General features: G+C 40.1%; 1 protein-coding gene across 8 annotated transcripts in view; it reads right to left on the bottom strand.

The window, feature by feature from the left end:
* The window catches only part of PRUNE2 (prune homolog 2 with BCH domain), a 242592-nt gene that overhangs the window by 156757 nt on the left and 66241 nt on the right, over positions 1-19594 (bottom strand). For all 8 annotated transcript variants that reach the window (XR_011431624.1, XM_070248871.1, XM_023627184.2 and 5 more), the window contains 2 exons: positions 16738-16890; positions 14092-14186 (listed from right to left, as the gene is read on the bottom strand). Coding sequence is in view for 7 of the 8 variants with exons in the window: in XM_070248871.1 (XP_070104972.1) it covers positions 14092-14186; positions 16738-16890 (248 nt within the window). In the remaining variant the exon portion in view is untranslated. The remainder of the gene's footprint in view (positions 1-14091; positions 14187-16737; positions 16891-19594) is intronic.

Raw genomic sequence — 19594 nt, 5'->3', positions numbered from 1 at the left:
CTAATATAAAGCACCTGTCATAGTGCTGGGAATATAGTAGGTACTTTTCCTCAGTATCTGTCTATATGCGTCCAAAAGCTGGGTCCTGAACCAAATGGCTCTAAGCCAATAGCACTCAAAGTGTGGTCTCTGGGCCAGCAGCATCAGCATCCCAGGGAACTTACTAGAAATACAAATTCTTGGACCCCCACCCCAGAGCTGAGTCAGAAATTCTGGTATAATATATTGGCCCATTAAAGCCAATTAGAATTACCAAGACTTAGGAGTTACCAAGCTTAGGGAGGACCGAAACCATTGTACTGCAGTATCTAGTCTATATTTCAGGTACCTAGTAGCTGCTCAATAAATGTTTGCTGACAAATGACTATGTTAATGACTAAGTACGTGAATGAAATGAGTGCATGCATTGAAGCCCTCCTCTTCACTCTGGTGTGCCAAAGACACACGAGCCAATCTGATGGGCAGTAGGCTAAGCTGGTGATGTTAGTGACTACAGTGTAGGCTGGGAGCCTCACTGTTTGGGCTCTACGGGCAGGTAGGTGCAAAATGACTGCTTCACCTTTGGTTTGGGCTAAAAAGCACTCTTAAAGGCCAGAACAATGGAAAGTCATGTGCGGGTGTGTTTGGCATGAGCATTTGTAAAAAACTGAAAATTAGATTTCATAATGGTATCATGCAAATAATGCCAATCTGAAACAGTGGAAGGCAAAACATAGCCACAAATACTTAAGAACTATCTCTTCTAGAAGAGCCTTTTACAGTTCATTTACACAATGGAAATAATAATAGACGTATTTTAAAGGGTAGCTATAGACATTCAATGAGAAAATAAAAATAAAATATATGGTGCATAACAAACAGTCAATGAATGTCGGCTACTATTATATACTTTTTAAATTTGAATTATTCCAAGTATTGACTGGTATTGCCATTCTACAAATATAATAGCATTATATTACTTTTTTTTTTTCCTGCTTTTTCTCCCCAGAGCCCCCTGGTACATAGTTGTATATTCTACTTATGGGTCCTTCTAATTGTGGCATGTGGGACACTGCCTCAGCATGGCCTGACAAGCGGTGCCATGTCCGCACCCAGGATCTGAACCAGCGAAACCCTGGGCTGCTGAAGAGGAAGGCGCGAACTTAACCACTCAGCCCTGGGGCCTGCCCCCATATTACACTTTTGAAGGAATAAAAGAAGACAATAAATTACCAGATTCTAGTTCTACACTTTATCTGTTTTCCTTTTCTACCACTAGGCGACACCACTGACCTATAATAACCAGCTCTTCTCCAACAGACTCAGCACAGCCAACCTTAGTAATCACTGTTGATTAAGGAACAAAAAGGATGTCTATTCTAGAAAGTAACTATCCTAAATGATTCCTTTGTTTGAGTCTTCTTATTCCTCTGAATTGCCACTGGCTAACAGGTATAAATTTACTTCATTTCAGTGTGTACTAAAAAAGACTCCCTGTTACTTAGGGAACCGTTTCAGCATCTACCTACATGGATGGGAAAGGGGGCGCGCTAACACGCTCGCACTGCACTGTTTCTCTTTTGTAGAGGTTTCTTTTGTCAGAAGATAAGGGAACAATTTTTCCTTTAGTTTCACAGCCTGCTTTTCTATGACAAGTTGATACAATGTAGTAATTAACCATTAAAATATTGCACGTGATTCACAGGAGTGTTACAGACACACTAATTTAAACCAGGGTCAGGTCTCCAAATCAGTAAGATAACTCTGAAAGCAGGAGAGAGAGAAAATAAATGAGAGAAAAAGTACGCAACAGCTGCTATTAAAAGTAACGCCAGGCAGCTAAAACTGGTCTGAGTACATTCCTAAAAATGTAATTAGCCAAATCCTTCCAGAAATTAAACCATCAAAATGACATTATAGTACACAAAAAATGTATTTACAGAGTGAAAGAGCAGTCATCCTAGCATACCGCTATGTCCTGAGGGTTTCCCTTCTCATAGAGAAAGATGCAGAAGAGAATCAGATACTGTCCTAGGAAGAAAGTTCAAATTGTCACAGATATATTTTGTGAAACGCTATTTGTTAATTCCCTCAGCAGTGCTAAAGTTGAGAATGAATTAACTTAAGGGCTGTTTTCTGGTTTCTTTGTCATCTTACGGGATGATTAAAATGACTAGAACCAAAGTCTACCTGTTAGCTTTCCAAATACCAACATTTATTTAAGGCCAATTGTAAGAGAGGTGTTGGATTTAGCCAATGTCACGGAGCTCCGTTCTCAGGAAGGTGTGCATTACGCTCCACTCCCTTCACGAGGAAAGGGTCAGCTTACCTCTCCGACTAAAGGGTTTCTGTAAAACAGAATTGCCTGTTTTGAAGGTCTAGAAATGCACAATTTTTATTTATATAGGCTGCAGCAATACATGAATTTATTCAAAATGACTTCTGATAATCTGCCTGATTCCCCAAAAGTGACTGGGAACTTAAAGAAGTCGCCAAATAAAGTGACAGAGGTACCGGAAATACCACAGCTAAATGGAGAGCCTTAGGCATTTTGACGACATGTGGAAAGACTTTTATTGGCTTTTTAATTACAAATATGCATTATGAAGTTACTGGAAGGAAGTGTGGTAATACTCAGGCAGGAGAACTGGCAGTGAAAAATGGAGGAGGGTTTCTGAAAAGGCACAGGTGCACGTATGGAAAAGGGAAAAGCTGTGCGAAGCCTACTCCAGAAAGGAAAGACGGGAAGTGATAAAACTCATACGGAAAATGTGGTCCAAAGAGTATTATCAGAACTTACTAGTACAGCCCGTGATGGCTGAAGCTCCAGAAGAGAGTGGTAATGCAAGATGCACTACTGGAGAGTAGTACGCTAGCTGGGCAGAAGAGAGCAGAGTGGGGAAGACAAGGCTTCCAGGGCAAGAGCCTGAGTCCCCAGCATGCATGGTGACTGATGAGCAGAGGCAGGAGTGGCTGTGATGTTTTGTGTCCGCACAGCAAAGATCCTAAAGATTAATTATTCAGTGCTGTTCGGTACTATACACAAGTTGTCTCTAGCTGCAGGGTGGGCCTGACTACTCAATCTAAACTAAGATTGTTAACTGTCAGAAATATGATACCATTGACCTAAGCGCATGAAACCAGATAAGTAAATTAAGAATCATAAATTATGGTTCTACTTTTCCTTGATTTATAGAAGGATGTCTGGGACATAATGACACAGTCTTGGATACCAGAAGCAATTCTGTCTTTGGCAAACAGTCTCCCAAATGGCTACCTTCAATTCCTTCCCTCCCTAAATGCACATGCTCCTCCTCACATCAAGAATTGTGGTCGAGGGGCCAGCCCCGTGGTCGAGTGGTTAAGTTCTCGCACTCGGCTGCGGCGGCCCAGGGTTTTACGGGTTCAGATCCTGGGCACGGACATGGTATCACTCATCATGTCACGCTGAGGCGGTGTCCCATGTGCCACAACTAGAAGGACCCACAACTATAATATACAACTATGTACTGGGGGGATTTGGGGAGAAAAAGCAGAAAGGAAAAAAAAAAGACTGACAACAGTTGTTAACTCAGGTGCCAATCTTTAAAAAAAAAAAGAATTGGGGTCAAGGGGGAGGGGGAGGGCAAAAAGGGGGATTAGGTGCACGTGTGTGGTGATGGACTACAATTAGTTTTTGGGTGGTGAACACGATGTAATCTACACAGAATTCGAAATATATTATGATGTACATCTGAAAGCTATATAATGTTATAATCCAATGTTACTGCAATAAAAGAAAAGAGAGAGAGAGAGAGAGAGAATTGGGGTCAAGAGCCAGCCCTGATGGCCCAGTGGTTAAAAGTTCAGCACACTCTGCTTTGGCAGCCCATGGTCAGTTCTGGTTGTGGAACCACACCACTTGTCTGTCAGTAGCCATGCTGTACTGCTGGCTCACACTGAAGAACTAGAAGGACCTACAACTAAAATATACAACCATATACTGGGGTTTTAGGGAACAAAAAAGAGAGGAAGATTAGCAACAGATGTTGGCTCACAGCAAATCCTTCCCAGGGGGGAAAAAAAAAGAATTGGGGTCAAATTCCCAGTGGGGTGCTGGAGTCGTCTTGTACAGGTTGGTGAGAAATGATTGTAAGATTTTCAGGAAATCTGCAAACTCATCATTTGCAAATTAAACACAGCCACTATAGAAATTAAAGTATATATTTCACCATAAATAAATTACATTAAAAATAAAAGTCAAAAATTCTCAAACTCATCACTTCCTAATTATGAGGTTATTTATATCTGTTGCATCTGTCTGGTGGAAATGCTATATAATGATACGCTTCTGCACATCTCTTCCCAATCTGTTCTTTTTTTTACAAATAAAATTGCAATATATTTAAAGTATACAATGTGATGATGACCTTTTCTCCTTTTCTTTTTTTCTGTGTGAAATTCTCATCTACTCTCTAAGCAAATTACATAATACAGTGTCATCAATTATTTGCAATCCTGTTTTGATGATATCACATTGGTGCCTTGAAACTGGCCATAGTAAGAGTATGTACACTATGAAAATTGGGAAATACTACAAATCAAAGTTTGTTTGTCATTTTATTCATTGTCTAGAGCAGCTGTTCGCAACCTATGGTCCACAGGCCAAATTCACCCCACTGCCTGTTTCTGTATGGCCCGTGAGCTAAACGCTTTCCAATAGTTGTTATTTAAGTTTCTACATAAAATCCTTGATTTTACCTCTTGGACCACAAAGTCTAAAATATTTACTATCTGGTCCTTTAAAGAAAAAATTTTTCTAGTCTAAAGAAAGAAGGGAAAAAAATTTAATAACTCTGGTTAACCTTAAAAGTGTGTTGTGTCTCTAGCCATCACATTGTGAATAGCACAAAAAAACTCTGAGGACATGATCTTCAGTATTTGAAAACTATTCTTTAATTTAACAAAGAAGTCATCATGTTGTTGACAAACAGATGAAGTTCAGACAAAAGTTTTTGCTGTTTCACTTTCTTGTCAAGGAAAACAAAAATACCAACTACATTCTGGTTGGAACTATACTCGTTCATCAATGGCAGTGCAAGAGTTGCACAAAAGTGAATTAATTCCGTGAGAATTGGTTGTATAGAATTTACAATAAAGAGTATATTATTTGCAAATTGTGTGCCATACATCGTATGTATCCTTTATATCAGCAATATGTGAATATATTTGTGGTTTTTTTTTTAAAAAAAGTCCAGTGTTAAACATTTACCAGAACACCACTGCTAATTCTTCTTATCATCAGTCTAGGCTGGCCTTAGGGATTTACATGAACAATATAATATGTTGGAAGTGACATCCTAAGACATTTAAAGTTTGTCACAAGAACTGCAGCTTCCACCCAAGTCCCTTAGAAAGCTCGCTCGCTCTTGTGGCTCTTTCTTGGAATCTAAGTGTCATGCTGTGAGAAGCCCATGCCACGTGACAGTCCCAAATGAGCTCACAGTTGACCACCATCTGACAGCAACTGCATGAGAAACTCGGAACAAGAACTGCACAGCTGAACCCAATAAACCCATAGAAATATGAGAGATAACAATAGGTTCTTTTAAGCCTCTAAGTTCTGGGATGGCTTGCTACATAGCAGTAGAAAACTGTAACACCATTTTATTTTGATGAGGAGGCAGAGAGCGGGCAGCCAATTGGACCCGACACATCATGACTTCAGGAATCCTAGGTTAGGATAGTGCAGCCCTGTTTTGCTCCATGCCCTTGGTACAAAAGCAAATGCACAGGTATCTTGGCGAGGGAGACGTAATGAAAAGGGGAACAGTAGTGAATAATACACATCCATGTTTGCATATAAATCTGAACTACACAAAGCCCTTCTCCACCAGAGATGCAGCAAGTAAAATGCCATGAAATCGAACACTGACTCTACCCTCTTCTTTCACTACCAATCAACCACATTTGGCCTTCCTGGAAGAGCATGCAGCTCCTCCCACAGCTTTCTTCCCTTCTGCACCAAGCCAAATGGCCATTTTTGAGGCTAGCATCACATAAATTTCCTGCAGCCTCTTGATGAGGCCATGTGCTCATCTCTTCTGATCTCATTATCTCATTGCCACTGCACGGTTGCCCGGGGCAGCCAGTGGGGATTTCTGGGCCCTGAGGAGAGTTTATGCCTGGTGCAGGCTTTGTGTTTTCTGTACATTCCTTCTTTCCCCTCACCTCCCCATGAATGCATTTTTATCAGGGTTTTAGGGAGAAGGAGAGAGGTCCAGGGCCCTAACCTGTGCCAAAGAAAGCACAAGACATAATGAATAACCTTATGATCTCTAAACTTGGGATCACTGTGTATCTTGTTCCTGCTCCAAAAAGATAGCTGGAAAAGCTGTATTGAGGTATTCTGTATAAATGGCCATTTATATAGAAGTGTGGCTAGATGGGCTAGGTTTTGAGAATCATTTAAGTCTATTTGAAATTGGCCAATGGATGAAACAGAAAAGTTGTCAATGAAACATCCAGTTGCCTCCTATTTGAGTTTGGTGGTAGATGTGAAACAGGAACTCCCTTATAAGGCATTTCCAGATAGGCCAGTTTTGCAGACCTTATTTGGTGTCTCTGAAATATTTTTAGCCATCTGAAGGAATTCCCTACACACAAATTATAAGAATTCTAAATACTGTAAGCTTCAGCTTAGCACATTTGTTTTTCACAGACAAAGTGCTGTTGCTGCTGAGATGATAAACCATTCTTTAAACAGGGACTTTTGAGTCTCTCATTTCGGTTATGTCTCATTACCAAAAACTGCTCAGAGCTTCAGTAGGAATGCAAGTCTACTTTCCCGGTTCCATGTTTCCCTTTTTCTTCCTGTCTTTGTCCTCAAGAAGTTATGAATTATTAGCTCTAAATTAGTTTCAAATTGTAATTCACACTTCGGTTGTCTGACACACACTGATCGTTAAATTCACACAATGAAAGTCACCTAATCATGTCTGTCATTTGCTTTAAACCCCTTTGGACTCTTCAGCCAGACATGAATTGAGAATTCCTCACACTGCAACTAGTCAGAGTTTTGTTATTTGGAATTACGATAGGGCTCAAAAGAAATATTGTTTCACTTCAATAAAAATCTCTACCATTAAAATTTTTCACTCATTGGGTGCTCTCTATTTTGAACACAGATTTGAGAAAGTTCTATCACAGCAAGGTAAACCAGAAGACCCACGTCCTTGAATTCTAGAGGCAAGCTGAGAAAAAAAATCACACTTCTTTCCTTCCTACGTGGTGTGTCCTATATAGTTTTTTAATCTAACTTTATTTTCTTTTCCCTCCCCAAATGCCCAGTGCATGGTTATATATCCTAGTTGTACGTCCTTCTAGTTCTTCTATGTGAGCCGCTGCCACAGCACAGCAACTGACAGACAGGTGGTTTGGTTCCATGACCACGAAACGAACTCAGGCCACCAAAGTGGTGAGAGTACCACACTTTACTGACTAGGCCATCAGGGCTGGCTCTCTTTGACTTATTTTTGACAAATCTCCTCTATACGAGGGATCAATAATTACATTCACTACAAATACTTAGAAGTCAGGTGGTGTTTATAGATCAAAAATTAAAATCACTTTTAAAAGAAGCAAAGATACAAAGTTAAAGAGGAACAGCCTTGGTAGCAAGAGTAGGAAAAACGAGTCCAGCAAGAATTGTTTAAGGATTTCTATCTAAGCGTCTGACTCCTGGAATTTGGGGCAATGATGGACACCTGATGACTTACTAGTGAACCCTTAAGTGGGCTCAAACTCTAGTCTTGCCCACAGATGCCACATCCCAAGCAGTGAACACAGTGCTGGAGCAGGAGGGCACTGATTTTGGTCCCGACTCTACATTAGACAAATGATTTAACCTTTCTAGATTCCAATTTCCTCACCTCCAAGATCGAGATTGTGGCAGAGACTGGCTAATTATTCTTCAAATTGGTTCTTCTTCTAGGGCACATAGCTACATTTCTCAGCCTCCCTGCAGTTAGATGCGACCATGTGACTGAGCCAATGAAATGTGAGCAGAAGCGATGGATGCTACATCTGAACCAGATCCATAAAAACATCCCACCTTTGGCCCTCCAAGCTCCTCTCCTTCTTGGCAGATAGGATGGAGATGTCGCCAGGCAACCTTGGGAGCCATGTATTAAAGATGGTCTCTGAATCACCCACAGCCACCCAACCAGGAATATTAAACTGGATGAGCAAAAAATGAACAAGTTCTGTGTTGAGTGTCTGAAATTGGGGGTTTATCTGTTCCAGCTGCTATGGCTACTTAATCAATACTGGAGTAATCATAGCACCTCTATCTCATGGGGTTGCTGGGATAATTAAATAAGACAATGCTTGCAAGTCCTTGCTTTACTGTCTGGTACACAGTGAGCACTTATCATCCAATGTTAACTCATTCTTAGCAAGGAGGAGTTGGCAGACCTGGACCCAAAAGGAAACAGAGGCACTTATGATTTAGAACCTGGAGGAGAGGTTGCATATATTTCCATTGGTTGCGCACATGGCTTTGAAAAATCACCGTTAGTGTAGGGGTTTAGCATTTTGAAGAACATGCTAACCAAAAATAACATATGCTCCCCCAAAATATTACTCTGCGTTCTACGACAAAATAAGGTGGGTAAATACTCTAGAGGTACTTTCATCCTGAACCCCAAGAAACTCCAAGCTCAAACAATGAGAAATCATATTTGCTGCTTAAAATTGATAAACTCGATTTCAGACTGGTTTGCTAAGTCTCAAATCACCGGTTACAACAGTTCAGTGACGCTTTGCTGCAGCCTGAGTACATGTTCATTTTTGTTAGCGAAGGGTTTAATGGTCATCTTGGGAATTCATTCCGGTCTGTGCTCTGTCTGAATGCTAAGGGAAAATGTTGGTATTTTTCCCTCTGCAGTGTTCTAAGGTGCAGCTTAGCTGGTAAGCTCTGCGCAGGGCAGAATGAGTCAGCGGTCTGAGTCACCTTCCCAGAATGTGCTGGATGCCAGGTTTCAAATAGCAGAGTGTCTAGCTCTGAGGAGGCCCCAGGCTGACTGCACAGCAGAGGCCCAGAGAGAAAACAGGCCTGAACAATTCCCTCGGACTCCAGCTCCAAATAAGGCAGACAAAATTTAAAGAGTTGAAAATCCCCACTGTTCCTCTTTTAAAGGAAATTGATTTGAAATAAAAACATGTGGGAGCGACAGATGAAATGCGCTTAGCAGGAAACAGGTCCATTCAGACAGTCTTAGCATAAGTTTTATTCTTTTAAATTGTCTGGAAAATGACTACTTTTATGAATAGAATATGTTATGGGTTGAACTGCGTCCCCCCAAAAATTTAAATGTTGAAGTCCTAACCTCCAGCACCTCAGAATGTGACCTTATTTGGAAATAAGGTTGTTGCAGAAATAATAGTTAAGATGAAGTCATTAGGCTGGGCCCTAATCCAAAATGACTAGTGTCTATATAGAAAGGGAAATTTGGACACAGAAACACGCATAGAGGGAAGATAATGTGAAAACGAAGGCAGAGATCAAGGTGATGCATCTACACAAGCCAAGGAATGCCAAAGATCGCCAGCAAAGCACCAGAAGCTAGGCAAGAGGCACAGAAAAGGTTTTCTCTCACAGCCCTCAGAATCTTGGACTTCTAGCCTCCAGAATTGTGAAATAATAAATTTCCGTTAAGTCACTCAGTTTGTGGTACTTTGTTAAGGCAGCAAACTGATACAGTAAATTATATGCAAGAAAAAATCATAATGCTCTTGATCATCATAAAAGGTGATCAAGTCAGTGCCTGATCATTGTTCTTCCTGAGGAAAGATGCTAATGACTTACAGCCTTTTGGGAGATGCTTAAAGGAGGTGTAATAATATTTGGTGTTAGCAAGGGAACTATTAATGTGTACTGCCATGAGCAACCTCAGTGGCTTGGTGGTACCTCATTAGAATGGAAAGATTTGTCCCTTCCTCTTAACATCTCAATATACTGCTTTATTAGGGAGCAAACTATGCCCAAGATATATAATCATCACTCCATTCTGCTGGCAAAAGAATAAAGGCAAAGTTTGTTCTAGTTAAGTACGTGCTTTGATATCCATAAATCCTCTTCTTTATTTTATCTGATTAAGGCTTTATTATTTTTAATTTTTAGACTTTTTAGTTTTTAACATGAATTTTGTTTTTGGCAACTTTTCTTCCTCTCTACTGGTTCCACCACTAAAATGAAGGATTGGAACAGGATCAAAACCATGTGTGTTTCTATGTACAATGGAATATTACTCAGCCATAAAAAAGAACAAAATCTTGCCATTTGTGACAACACAGATGGACCTAGAGGGTATTACGCTAAGTGAAAGAAGTCAGAAAGAGAAAGACAAACACTGTGTGATTTCACTCACATGTGGAATCTAAAAATCAAAACAAACAAACAAAACAGAAACAGACTCACAGATACAGGAAACAAACTGGTGGTTATCCGAGGGGGAGGAGTTGGGGTGGATGAAATAGATGAGGGGGGTTAAGAGGTAGAAATGTCCAGTTACAAAATTAATGTCATGTGGATATAATATGCAGCATAAGAAATACAGTCAATAACATTGTAATAACTTTGTATGGTGACAGATGATAACTGGACTTATCACAGTGATCAACTCATAATGTATATAAATATGGAATCACTATGAGGTACCCCTGAAACTAACAGGCTATTGTATATCAATTATGCGTGAATTTAAAAGAACTTGTGTTTCTCCCCTGATAATCAAATTCGCAAGCAATAAAAAGAGCACAAAGGATCAGGTACAATGATAACCAATGAAGTGGATTCCAATATGTGGTGAGTAGACCACACAGGATGTGTGCTATATTCAGATTCAGAATAATCCGGAGGCCGTGTGAAATGGGCCTTCAGTGTCTTTTCCATGGTCCTAGCTCCCGGGTCCTCTGTAAGAAGGGCTACCCCTCTGGCCACGCTTCTGATAAGGCTATTTCTTATCCCCTGCTCCTCAAAGTCACATTCATTCTGACGTCATATATTGAGCAAAGCATTGAAACTCAGTATTACTATAATTATTTGCTTTTTTTGGTAGACCTTTCAGAAAACTTCTATATCCTTAATTGGATTACAACCGCCATTTGTGATATATCAACAAAAATGAGAGACAAAGGGTTTAGTAGCTTTCTCCTTATAACATAGAGGGACACAGTTAACCCATCTGTCAAAGGCAGTGGTATCTACCTCCCAAACCAGTGGTTCCCTCTAAAGAACATGCTGTAGATGTTGCAAAGAGACAAATTCTTCTAATTTTCTCAATATTTTCACCTAAGAAAATTAATTGGATCATCAGGCAAATAAAGGTCACGACACACATGACTGTGGAATTGCAGCATTGCAAAGGACTGTTGAAAATGGAAGGAATCCTTTCTCCCATTTCCCTGACATGCCACAGAACCTCCAGTTGATTCCTTCCAGTGACAACAGCTAACTATTTTGCAAAGCTGGCCCATCCATTTTTGGACAGCTGGATAAGCAGTACTATCTATAAATATGTGGGCCACCTCAGCCTTCAGCCATAGTTATCCACAAGAAACTGACTGGAAGGAAACAAAGTAGGTTGCCTTGGATGCACAGCTAGGAGGCTTTGCTTTCCTAGCTGTTTCTTTAAATTCAAAAGGAAATAAAAATCAGATGTCAAAGGGATAAATTGCAGACACCAATATGTACCAAGTATTCGTATGTATCATGCATTCACTATGTACTCAGAACTGCCCCAGGAAATTATAACAGGAGATAAAAGTCAAAGATACCATCATCCCCCTCAATTAACTTAAAATACTGCCTAACCATGATTAAATAGACAAAATAAGTTCAAAATAAATGGAAGATACAGTATGTATTTAAGTCCTAAGTCCATTTAGACTAAATTTCACAAGCATTCAGAGGATGGTTATAAAAAATGGAGAATTTATACGAGTCATCATGAATTAGCTAGATCTTGACCACGCTTTGGAGGACAAGTGAGATTTAGAAAGTCAGAGGAAATAAGAACATTTCTTTGAGAATCTATTTAGATTTAAAGGGCAATTAAACAGCTGTTCTGAAACACAAAATAAGATTGTGGCGATTCCGTCATTATTTTAATGGAATGGAATGAGAAAGAAACACTGAAATATAAGCAAATACGAGTAGGGATTGGGAAAACACCACTGTATCACAGAATGATCTATGGAGAAAACCACACTCTGCCTTAACTTGGGGATGTTTCCAATTGACAGACTGAATAAATAATGTGCACTTCCTCTTTCAAAGAAGATATGGAATGTTACTGAGTTCCTTCTCTATTTCTTAGTCATTTTTAATACCCCCATTATGTACAATGAAAAGCTCTCACTCGGCTGATTGGTTTAATCTGTGTACCCTTCTTTATATTACAAATGTCCTCGCTTCTCCCAGAAGATCATACAGCAATTCTAGAGATGTACTCAGCCACCTGATTAATTACTGGACCTCTGTGTAAATTACTGTCAAGATTAAGATGATCATTTTTATCACTTATTTAGCTTGATAAATATTTACAGTTTAACATATCTGACAAAGCCATTTGTATACCCCTATAATATAAATGAAGGTACATTAAAGCTATGGTAAATCTATAATAATAATAGCCTTAAAATAATTTGCTAACTATAGACAGTTCCCTAAGCAATTACAAGATGCTCTATGTTAATTTAGAAAGGAATTCCAAACAAGGCATTTAAATCCTAATAAGATGACATTAAATGAGGGGAGACAGCGGAGAGGGGAAAGAGAAAGAAAACCCTAAGGCTGAAAGTAGGAGAAATGATTCTCAGAGCTACTGACCCTTGCAGGATCCATGTTCTCCTTGGATTTCTAGATGCAAAGCAGATTTCTAATTGAAGGTGATTATCTAGTTACTACATCCCAAATTGCACGTGTTCCTTCTACTGAGCCACATCAACATCTACTTCTATGGAGCATTTATCAATTTGAAAGTCTATAGAAACTGCTGAGTTTCTACCCACAATGAGAACGTGCCCTGTGAGCTATGATGCAATATATAACCACCAAATGTGATTAGCTTTAGTGATAACAGTCTGCCTCCTGGTACTCATATGGATCTATGAACTGAATTATGATGCCAATCCGCTGGGAATAAATTTTACAAAGAAATCACAGAAAAAAGCACCCGGTTTGCTATTGGGTTTTCTGAGGTGTGGACACCCTTCTGCATGCCCGCTATTCCCTAGAAATATACACATTGATATAGTCACCATCATCATGAGAAAAAAAAAAAGAATAGTAACATACAATTCTAAAAACCAAAAGACAGATTCCTATACAGCATTTTTTATCTCCATAAACTTGACTTGAGAGCTCAGTGCCTCAGTTAAAGGCAGATGGCTCGATCAAGGCAATATAACAGTAAAGAAATACCCAGACTTCTGTACAGCACAAATGTGCTTCTGTAAACTATAATTCCCATTAGTTAGGTTAATTAAGATTAACATACAAGTCATTGAATACCCCCGAAGTAGAAAAAAGATAATTTACTAAGGAAACACACAAAGACAAGAGTAACATTCACTCTGAGTTCTTCATTTAACAGATTAGGGGGAGGATCTTACTAATAACTGAGTTGTCACCATTGATTACCAAAATGACCTGCATCCAGATAGCTTACAAGGGCCAAACGACAACTTGTTTTCTTAGAAAAGTTCTGTGGACAATGAGGGGTGGTACACAAAAAAAAGGAAGCAAATCTAATCATATATATAATCATTGCCATCGAACAGACTATACATATACACACACACACGCATGAGTGTTTGAATTTTAGATTTTGTTTTACTGAGACGAATGAAACAGCACTCATCTTGGGAATTTAGGTTTGGCATTTTTCATTGACTTAGCATACTGTTTTCACCCAAAATAAGAACCTGCATTCCTAGTCAAATATATCACAAAGAAGCATTCACAGCAAAAGACTAACACTGACGTATGTGGTAGAGAGAGCTATATTCCAGTTGCTCAGACTGCAACTGTGTAAAATCTATCATTGCTGACAGAGTTCTCATCCTTACCTGGAGGGTCACGTTCATGGTACTAATGGCCACTTTGATTTCTCCATCTGACAGTTTCTTTAGATCCTTTAGCATTGTCTGTTCAATACTTAAACCTGCGGATGAGAGGAAAAAAGCAATGTTATATTTGGGGGAACTTTTTTTGGTAATATCAAGGGATTATTTAAAGAATTCATCTGTTAATTTCAATATTTTTCCCTCCAATATCGCTTTTATCCATAACAAACACACACATTTTAAGGCACAAATTACATTAGTGACAATATCTGCATCAATTAGGATCCCAGCAGGAAACAGAATTCACCCCTCATGATGCAAAAGAAAGTTTTTTAATGGCAGGACATTTACAGAGCTCTGGGTGGGTCTGAGAAAATGAATCAAAGGTGGTGAGGCATCCAGAAACCAGCAAAGGGACAAGGGAAGGAAATAGAAATGTGGAACTGTCGAAGAGGGGCTGCCAGAGACTTAGGGCCAAAGCTGGAAGGGAGCAGGGAAGAAATACTACGGCCTCTCTGTTCTCCTCCCCTCAATCTCCATGTCCTTACATACTGCTAACTCTTCCCAGTGATCAAACACAAGCAGAAGCCAGTAATCTTCAAGGGAGCCTAGAAGATTAAATACTCAGAGGGCAGCCTCCGGAGGCCCAGAGCAGACAAGGGCAGAGAAAGGAATGAGAGGAGGGGGGAAAGTGAAGAAAAACTAGCACAACCATGCAACCTAGCCAAATTCACCAAACAAGGCCAAAATTTGCTTTCAGGATGCATTTAGGTGAGCCCCATGTTTTCTAGTATAATTTTATTCAAAATGCACTTTATAAATGTGACCCATAAAACTGTCATAAATAAGTTGGTCACCCTTGTAATAGTCTCTGGCAGTAGGAGATTTTGAATTCTTTCAATGATGGGAGGAATAATCCAGAATGGTGAAATTATCCAGAACTGCATAGTCTTAGTCAGCTGCCCAACGTGCTTCAAGAAAACCTATCACTGGGAAACAGGCAAGGGTCTGGCTTAATCTAATAGTTGTCACCCTAGGTTATTACATCTGACTAGGACAAACCCCCTGGGCAGAAGACCCATGATAAAGCCCAGCAAAGCTTTATTTATAAACACAAATCCCTTTCCCAGATGTGTGTTGACGCCAGATTTATTTGCCCTCCAATTTAGAACACTGTTAATCACAATAGTCTGGGGAAACAAAAAGATACTAAAGATTTTGTTTGACTCGAAGATTGAAAGGTCGCCATCTATCATACTGCAGCTTAAAATGATTTATAGACTATATTGTGACATTAAAAGTTTGGCCTAGCTGTGAAAATGAATGACAACATGTATACCATCACGTAGGTATACACGCATCACGTACATCCTCACACGTGTACATGTAACAGAAGGTGTGGCAGGCGTGTCAGTGCCACACACACATTTCCTCAGATGTCACCACTGCAGTGTGCCCCAGCACGACACTCAAACACCTGCATCTCCATCTCTTTTCCTCAGGGCTTTCTCTGGCCACCAGAGCCCACTTTGGAGGAATTAACAGCCCCTGGGACTGAGTAGCCTTCAATATTCCAGTGGTTTGCTGGTCCATGTTTAACAACCAGCCACAAAACCTGATTTGTAGTGTTCAACAGTTTCTGTGGTGTAATACTTCTACCATGGCTGATGTCAACTGCCAATCCAACATCAACCAAATCACAAAATTCCTGAAAATGTAACAATCAGCTCTTGGAGCTCAGATGAACAAGTTCCCACACACCACTGCATTCCTTGGGTAGGGTAACACTGAGGTGTAATTTTATACCCTTTCACAGAGTTCTCCAGTGGAATGGAGGCCTGGCTTTCCACAGAGCTAACTAGCTGGATAAGGCACTCCATCCTTCATCAGTGTTTCTTGGGATCACCTCCCACAGCAATGGCTTCTTCAGGGTCTGCCCCTGGGGGATTCCAAACTAAGGGAGAAAGCTGTGCACCTTAAAGGTAGATTGTCTGGGTTTAAATCCTGTCCTGGGCACTTGCCAGCTGTGTGTGTGTGATGACAGGAAAGCAAAGATGCCTTTCTGTGCTTCAGTGTTCTCATCTGAAAATTGGGCGTAATAAGAACACCTGACTCTCAGGGTTGTCGTGAGGAGTCAGTAAAATAATCCATGCAAATTATACATGAGAGCCTTGTATATATTAGGCACTCAATGAATAATAGCTATTTATTATTATTATAAAACAATTGATCCAGGAAATCCACTGTCCTGATAAAGCCTAGATTCAGAGAACAATTTTGTCTGCTTAGTTGTCTTCTCTCTTACTTTTTTCTAAAATTAATTGATTTATGAAATCCCATTGTGCTTGACATTGCTCCTGCCACAATCTCAAAATAAATCCCTCTCAGCACAGGGATTTCATATAATGATGCATCTGGGGTGCGCATTAGACATGAGAATTAACCACACATCCAGACACACAGGCCTCAGAGGAGAGGCTGCAGTACGGGCCGCCTGCTCCCAGGTGCCTGAAAATCTTCCACAAGCACAAACAACAGGGAAGAGAGTGAAGGCACACTCAAAGTCACCTTCTGGGGCCTGGCAACACTCCACACCACAAACCAGCCCTACTCAGGGGCAGTGGCAGAGCTGGGGACAGAGTCACTCACCCTGAGCACTGAATTGGGTCTCCTGCAGGACGTTGATGATGTCCTCTCTTGGAGGCAAGCTAGGAAATTTTTCTTCCAGGATAGAAAGAATTTCCTCCTGCTTCTCCGAGATCTTCTCGGTTTCCATGGTCATCCACTTGAAAAGGATGCTACCTGAAAGGCATGAATAAAAATGGCCTTAAACTTTCTAGCCAGGCCAGGACAGGGGCGAGGGAAGTCAGTGTTTTCTGGCCTCTCCATCTAGGCTTCCACTTCCAGTTTCTTGCCTGGACTAAAGGCCTCCACCACGTAGCATTCAAGAGGCAATTTTTAGAAACGCTTCAGACACTGTCTGCCCTGCCTCATTATTCTCCAGGTATTAATCTCTACAACTTAACTGACTATGACACATTTGGCACAGAGTTTATGGCTAAAGAAACAAAATGTATAGCTTTCCCTCATCCCACACAAACACACAAAAATGACATACGTTGGTTTTAAATGATTTCAGAATGGAAGCTAATGGTAAACTATTTAAAAATAGTAAATGCTAGTTAGTATTTCCCTTTAATACTCCCTTTAACAGACCACAGAAAAGATTGTTCCCACTCATCATATTACTGATTTCACATATGAACTTCCTCCTTTTAATATTTAATGATTGCATGATCCCACTGTCAGCAGCAAAGGAATCTGACAAGGTGGTGAACCTGGAACCCATTCCCCATCTTCCAGACACCATACACAGTTTTGAAGTTATTTACTATTATCTAATTATAAGGCTTCACAAGCTGGGTCTCAATCACAGGTTTCGATTACAAAGGAATTTGCCAATATCAATGACCAACCTCTCACGTACTCCTAGAATTTGTATGCACAATCTCACCTTGAAAAGAAGGAGTTACCACCTGTCACATCTCCTTCCCCTGCATCCTGAGCCAAGACTTAGGTGGAGTCATGGGGGAAAGAGAAGCTTTGCTTAATGATGAATAATGAAACTCTCCAAAAATCCCCAAACCTATTGATTCATCAAAGTGACACCATCTCTCTAGCTTTCAATGTGGCCTTAATAATAGTGATGGGGGAGGGAAAACAAAGAAAGAAGCAAGGATGTGAAAGGAGAAAGGAAATAGTGCATGAGAGAAGACTATGGTATCCAATCTTGACATCTATGCTGAGACCTGTAGAACCTAGAGATTAGATCTACACTCACCATTAAACATCCTGAAAAACCCAAACAAGTCAACTGGCCTCTCTGTTCCCATTTGCCCATTTTTAAAACAGAAATAATACTGCTTTCCCAGCTTCTAAGATTATACTGAGAATCAATGAATGTAAGTATCATAATGAAAAGTAAATAATGCCAAATATATTTATAGCATTTCATTCATTCATTCCTTCAGCAAACAACTATTGAGCACCTATTATGGGCCAGACACTGTGCTAAATGCTAATGATTCAAGATGGAATGGAGATAGCCTTGCCTCTTGAAGCTCATAATATTTTAGGGGCTACAAATAAGTAACCACACAAATTTTCAGTACAGAGGGTATAAGAAATATCACTGGGGACATACACAGTACTCTGAATCTAGGCTAGAATTTAGGAATCAGAAAAGGTTTCCTAGAGAGAGCTAACCTAAGTTGAGACTTGAACAATGATGATGGACTTAAAGCAAAGGCAAGATAAGGAGATCACGCCCCAGGTAGGTTGTGTGCAAAGGCACTGAGGGAGAAAAGCTCTGGCCAGTTCAAAAGTTGAAAAGCAACTAATTAGAACTAAATAGTATGGTTTTAGGGGAAAGAATGTGGAAAAATTAGGTTAGAGAAAAAGACAGGGGCAGGTCATGAAGGGTCTTACAAGCTATCTTATAGTGTATCTTTTATATTCTAAGGGAAATGGGGAGTCATTGAAGAGTCTGAAGCAGGGAGAGGTAACATTCTCAAACTTATGTTTCATAAGAATCACTCTGGCTGCCACGTAGAGAATGAATTAGGAAAGGCATATCAGGAGGATTAGAAGGCTGTTTGAGATGAGGACTAAGGAAGGAGCAGTCAGCAGGTAGAGACTTGGAGAGATTCAAGACAAATTATCGTTTAAAAGTTGCGGGTGCCCAACTGGTTTCTGAGTATACCCTGTGGTCTGACAATTTCTGATGCAAAATCCAAAATATAAAGATGATTTTCCCACTCTTTGTTGAGGTAACACTGAATCTGAATTTCAAAAACGATCCTCATATGTTTCTGGATCTGATAGACTACTTGTCCCAAGAATAAGGAGAAAAGCTAGAAAAAAATGCAAAAAAAAAATGTTTGAAGGCATCAAAGAGTTATCCAGGGGACTATCTTAGAAGCTAAGATCCTGGAGCAAAAGAAAGTTTCATAGAGGTGAACCTGACATTTGATGTTGCTCTTGCCCTCAAGGTATTTGTTCATTCTTAGGTTGTGGCTAACATCTGAGAAGGTTAGCAGGTCTAAAGGTAGTTTCACAGGGGTAGGAAGACAAAAATGGGACTTTAGGGCTCTCCACAGAGAAGGAGTCGTCATTAAATAACACAGGTTTTGAGATGAGACCTCTGGAGAGCTACATCCTGGGAGGGAGGTCAGAAAACTATGGTCTGCAGGGCAAATCTGGCCCACTGCCTGTTTTTATAATTAAAGTTTTATTGGAACACAGCCACACCCATTAATTTACATATTGTTTATGGATGCTTTTGGGCTACAATGACAAGACTGAGTAGTTGGAACAGAGACTGTAGGCCTGCAAAACCTAAAATATTTACTTTCTGACCCTATGCAGAAAAACTTTGCCAACCCCTACCACAGGAGATGGGTGAAGCAAAAACAGATTAGTCTTCATGAAGACTGAAATCCTGATT

This window comes from Equus caballus, chromosome 23, assembly GCF_041296265.1.
Source record: "Equus caballus isolate H_3958 breed thoroughbred chromosome 23, TB-T2T, whole genome shotgun sequence".
Taxonomy (NCBI): domain Eukaryota; kingdom Metazoa; phylum Chordata; class Mammalia; order Perissodactyla; family Equidae; genus Equus; species Equus caballus.
The sequence above is the reverse complement of the archived record's forward strand: the minus strand, read 5'-3'. Positions and strand labels throughout refer to the sequence as shown.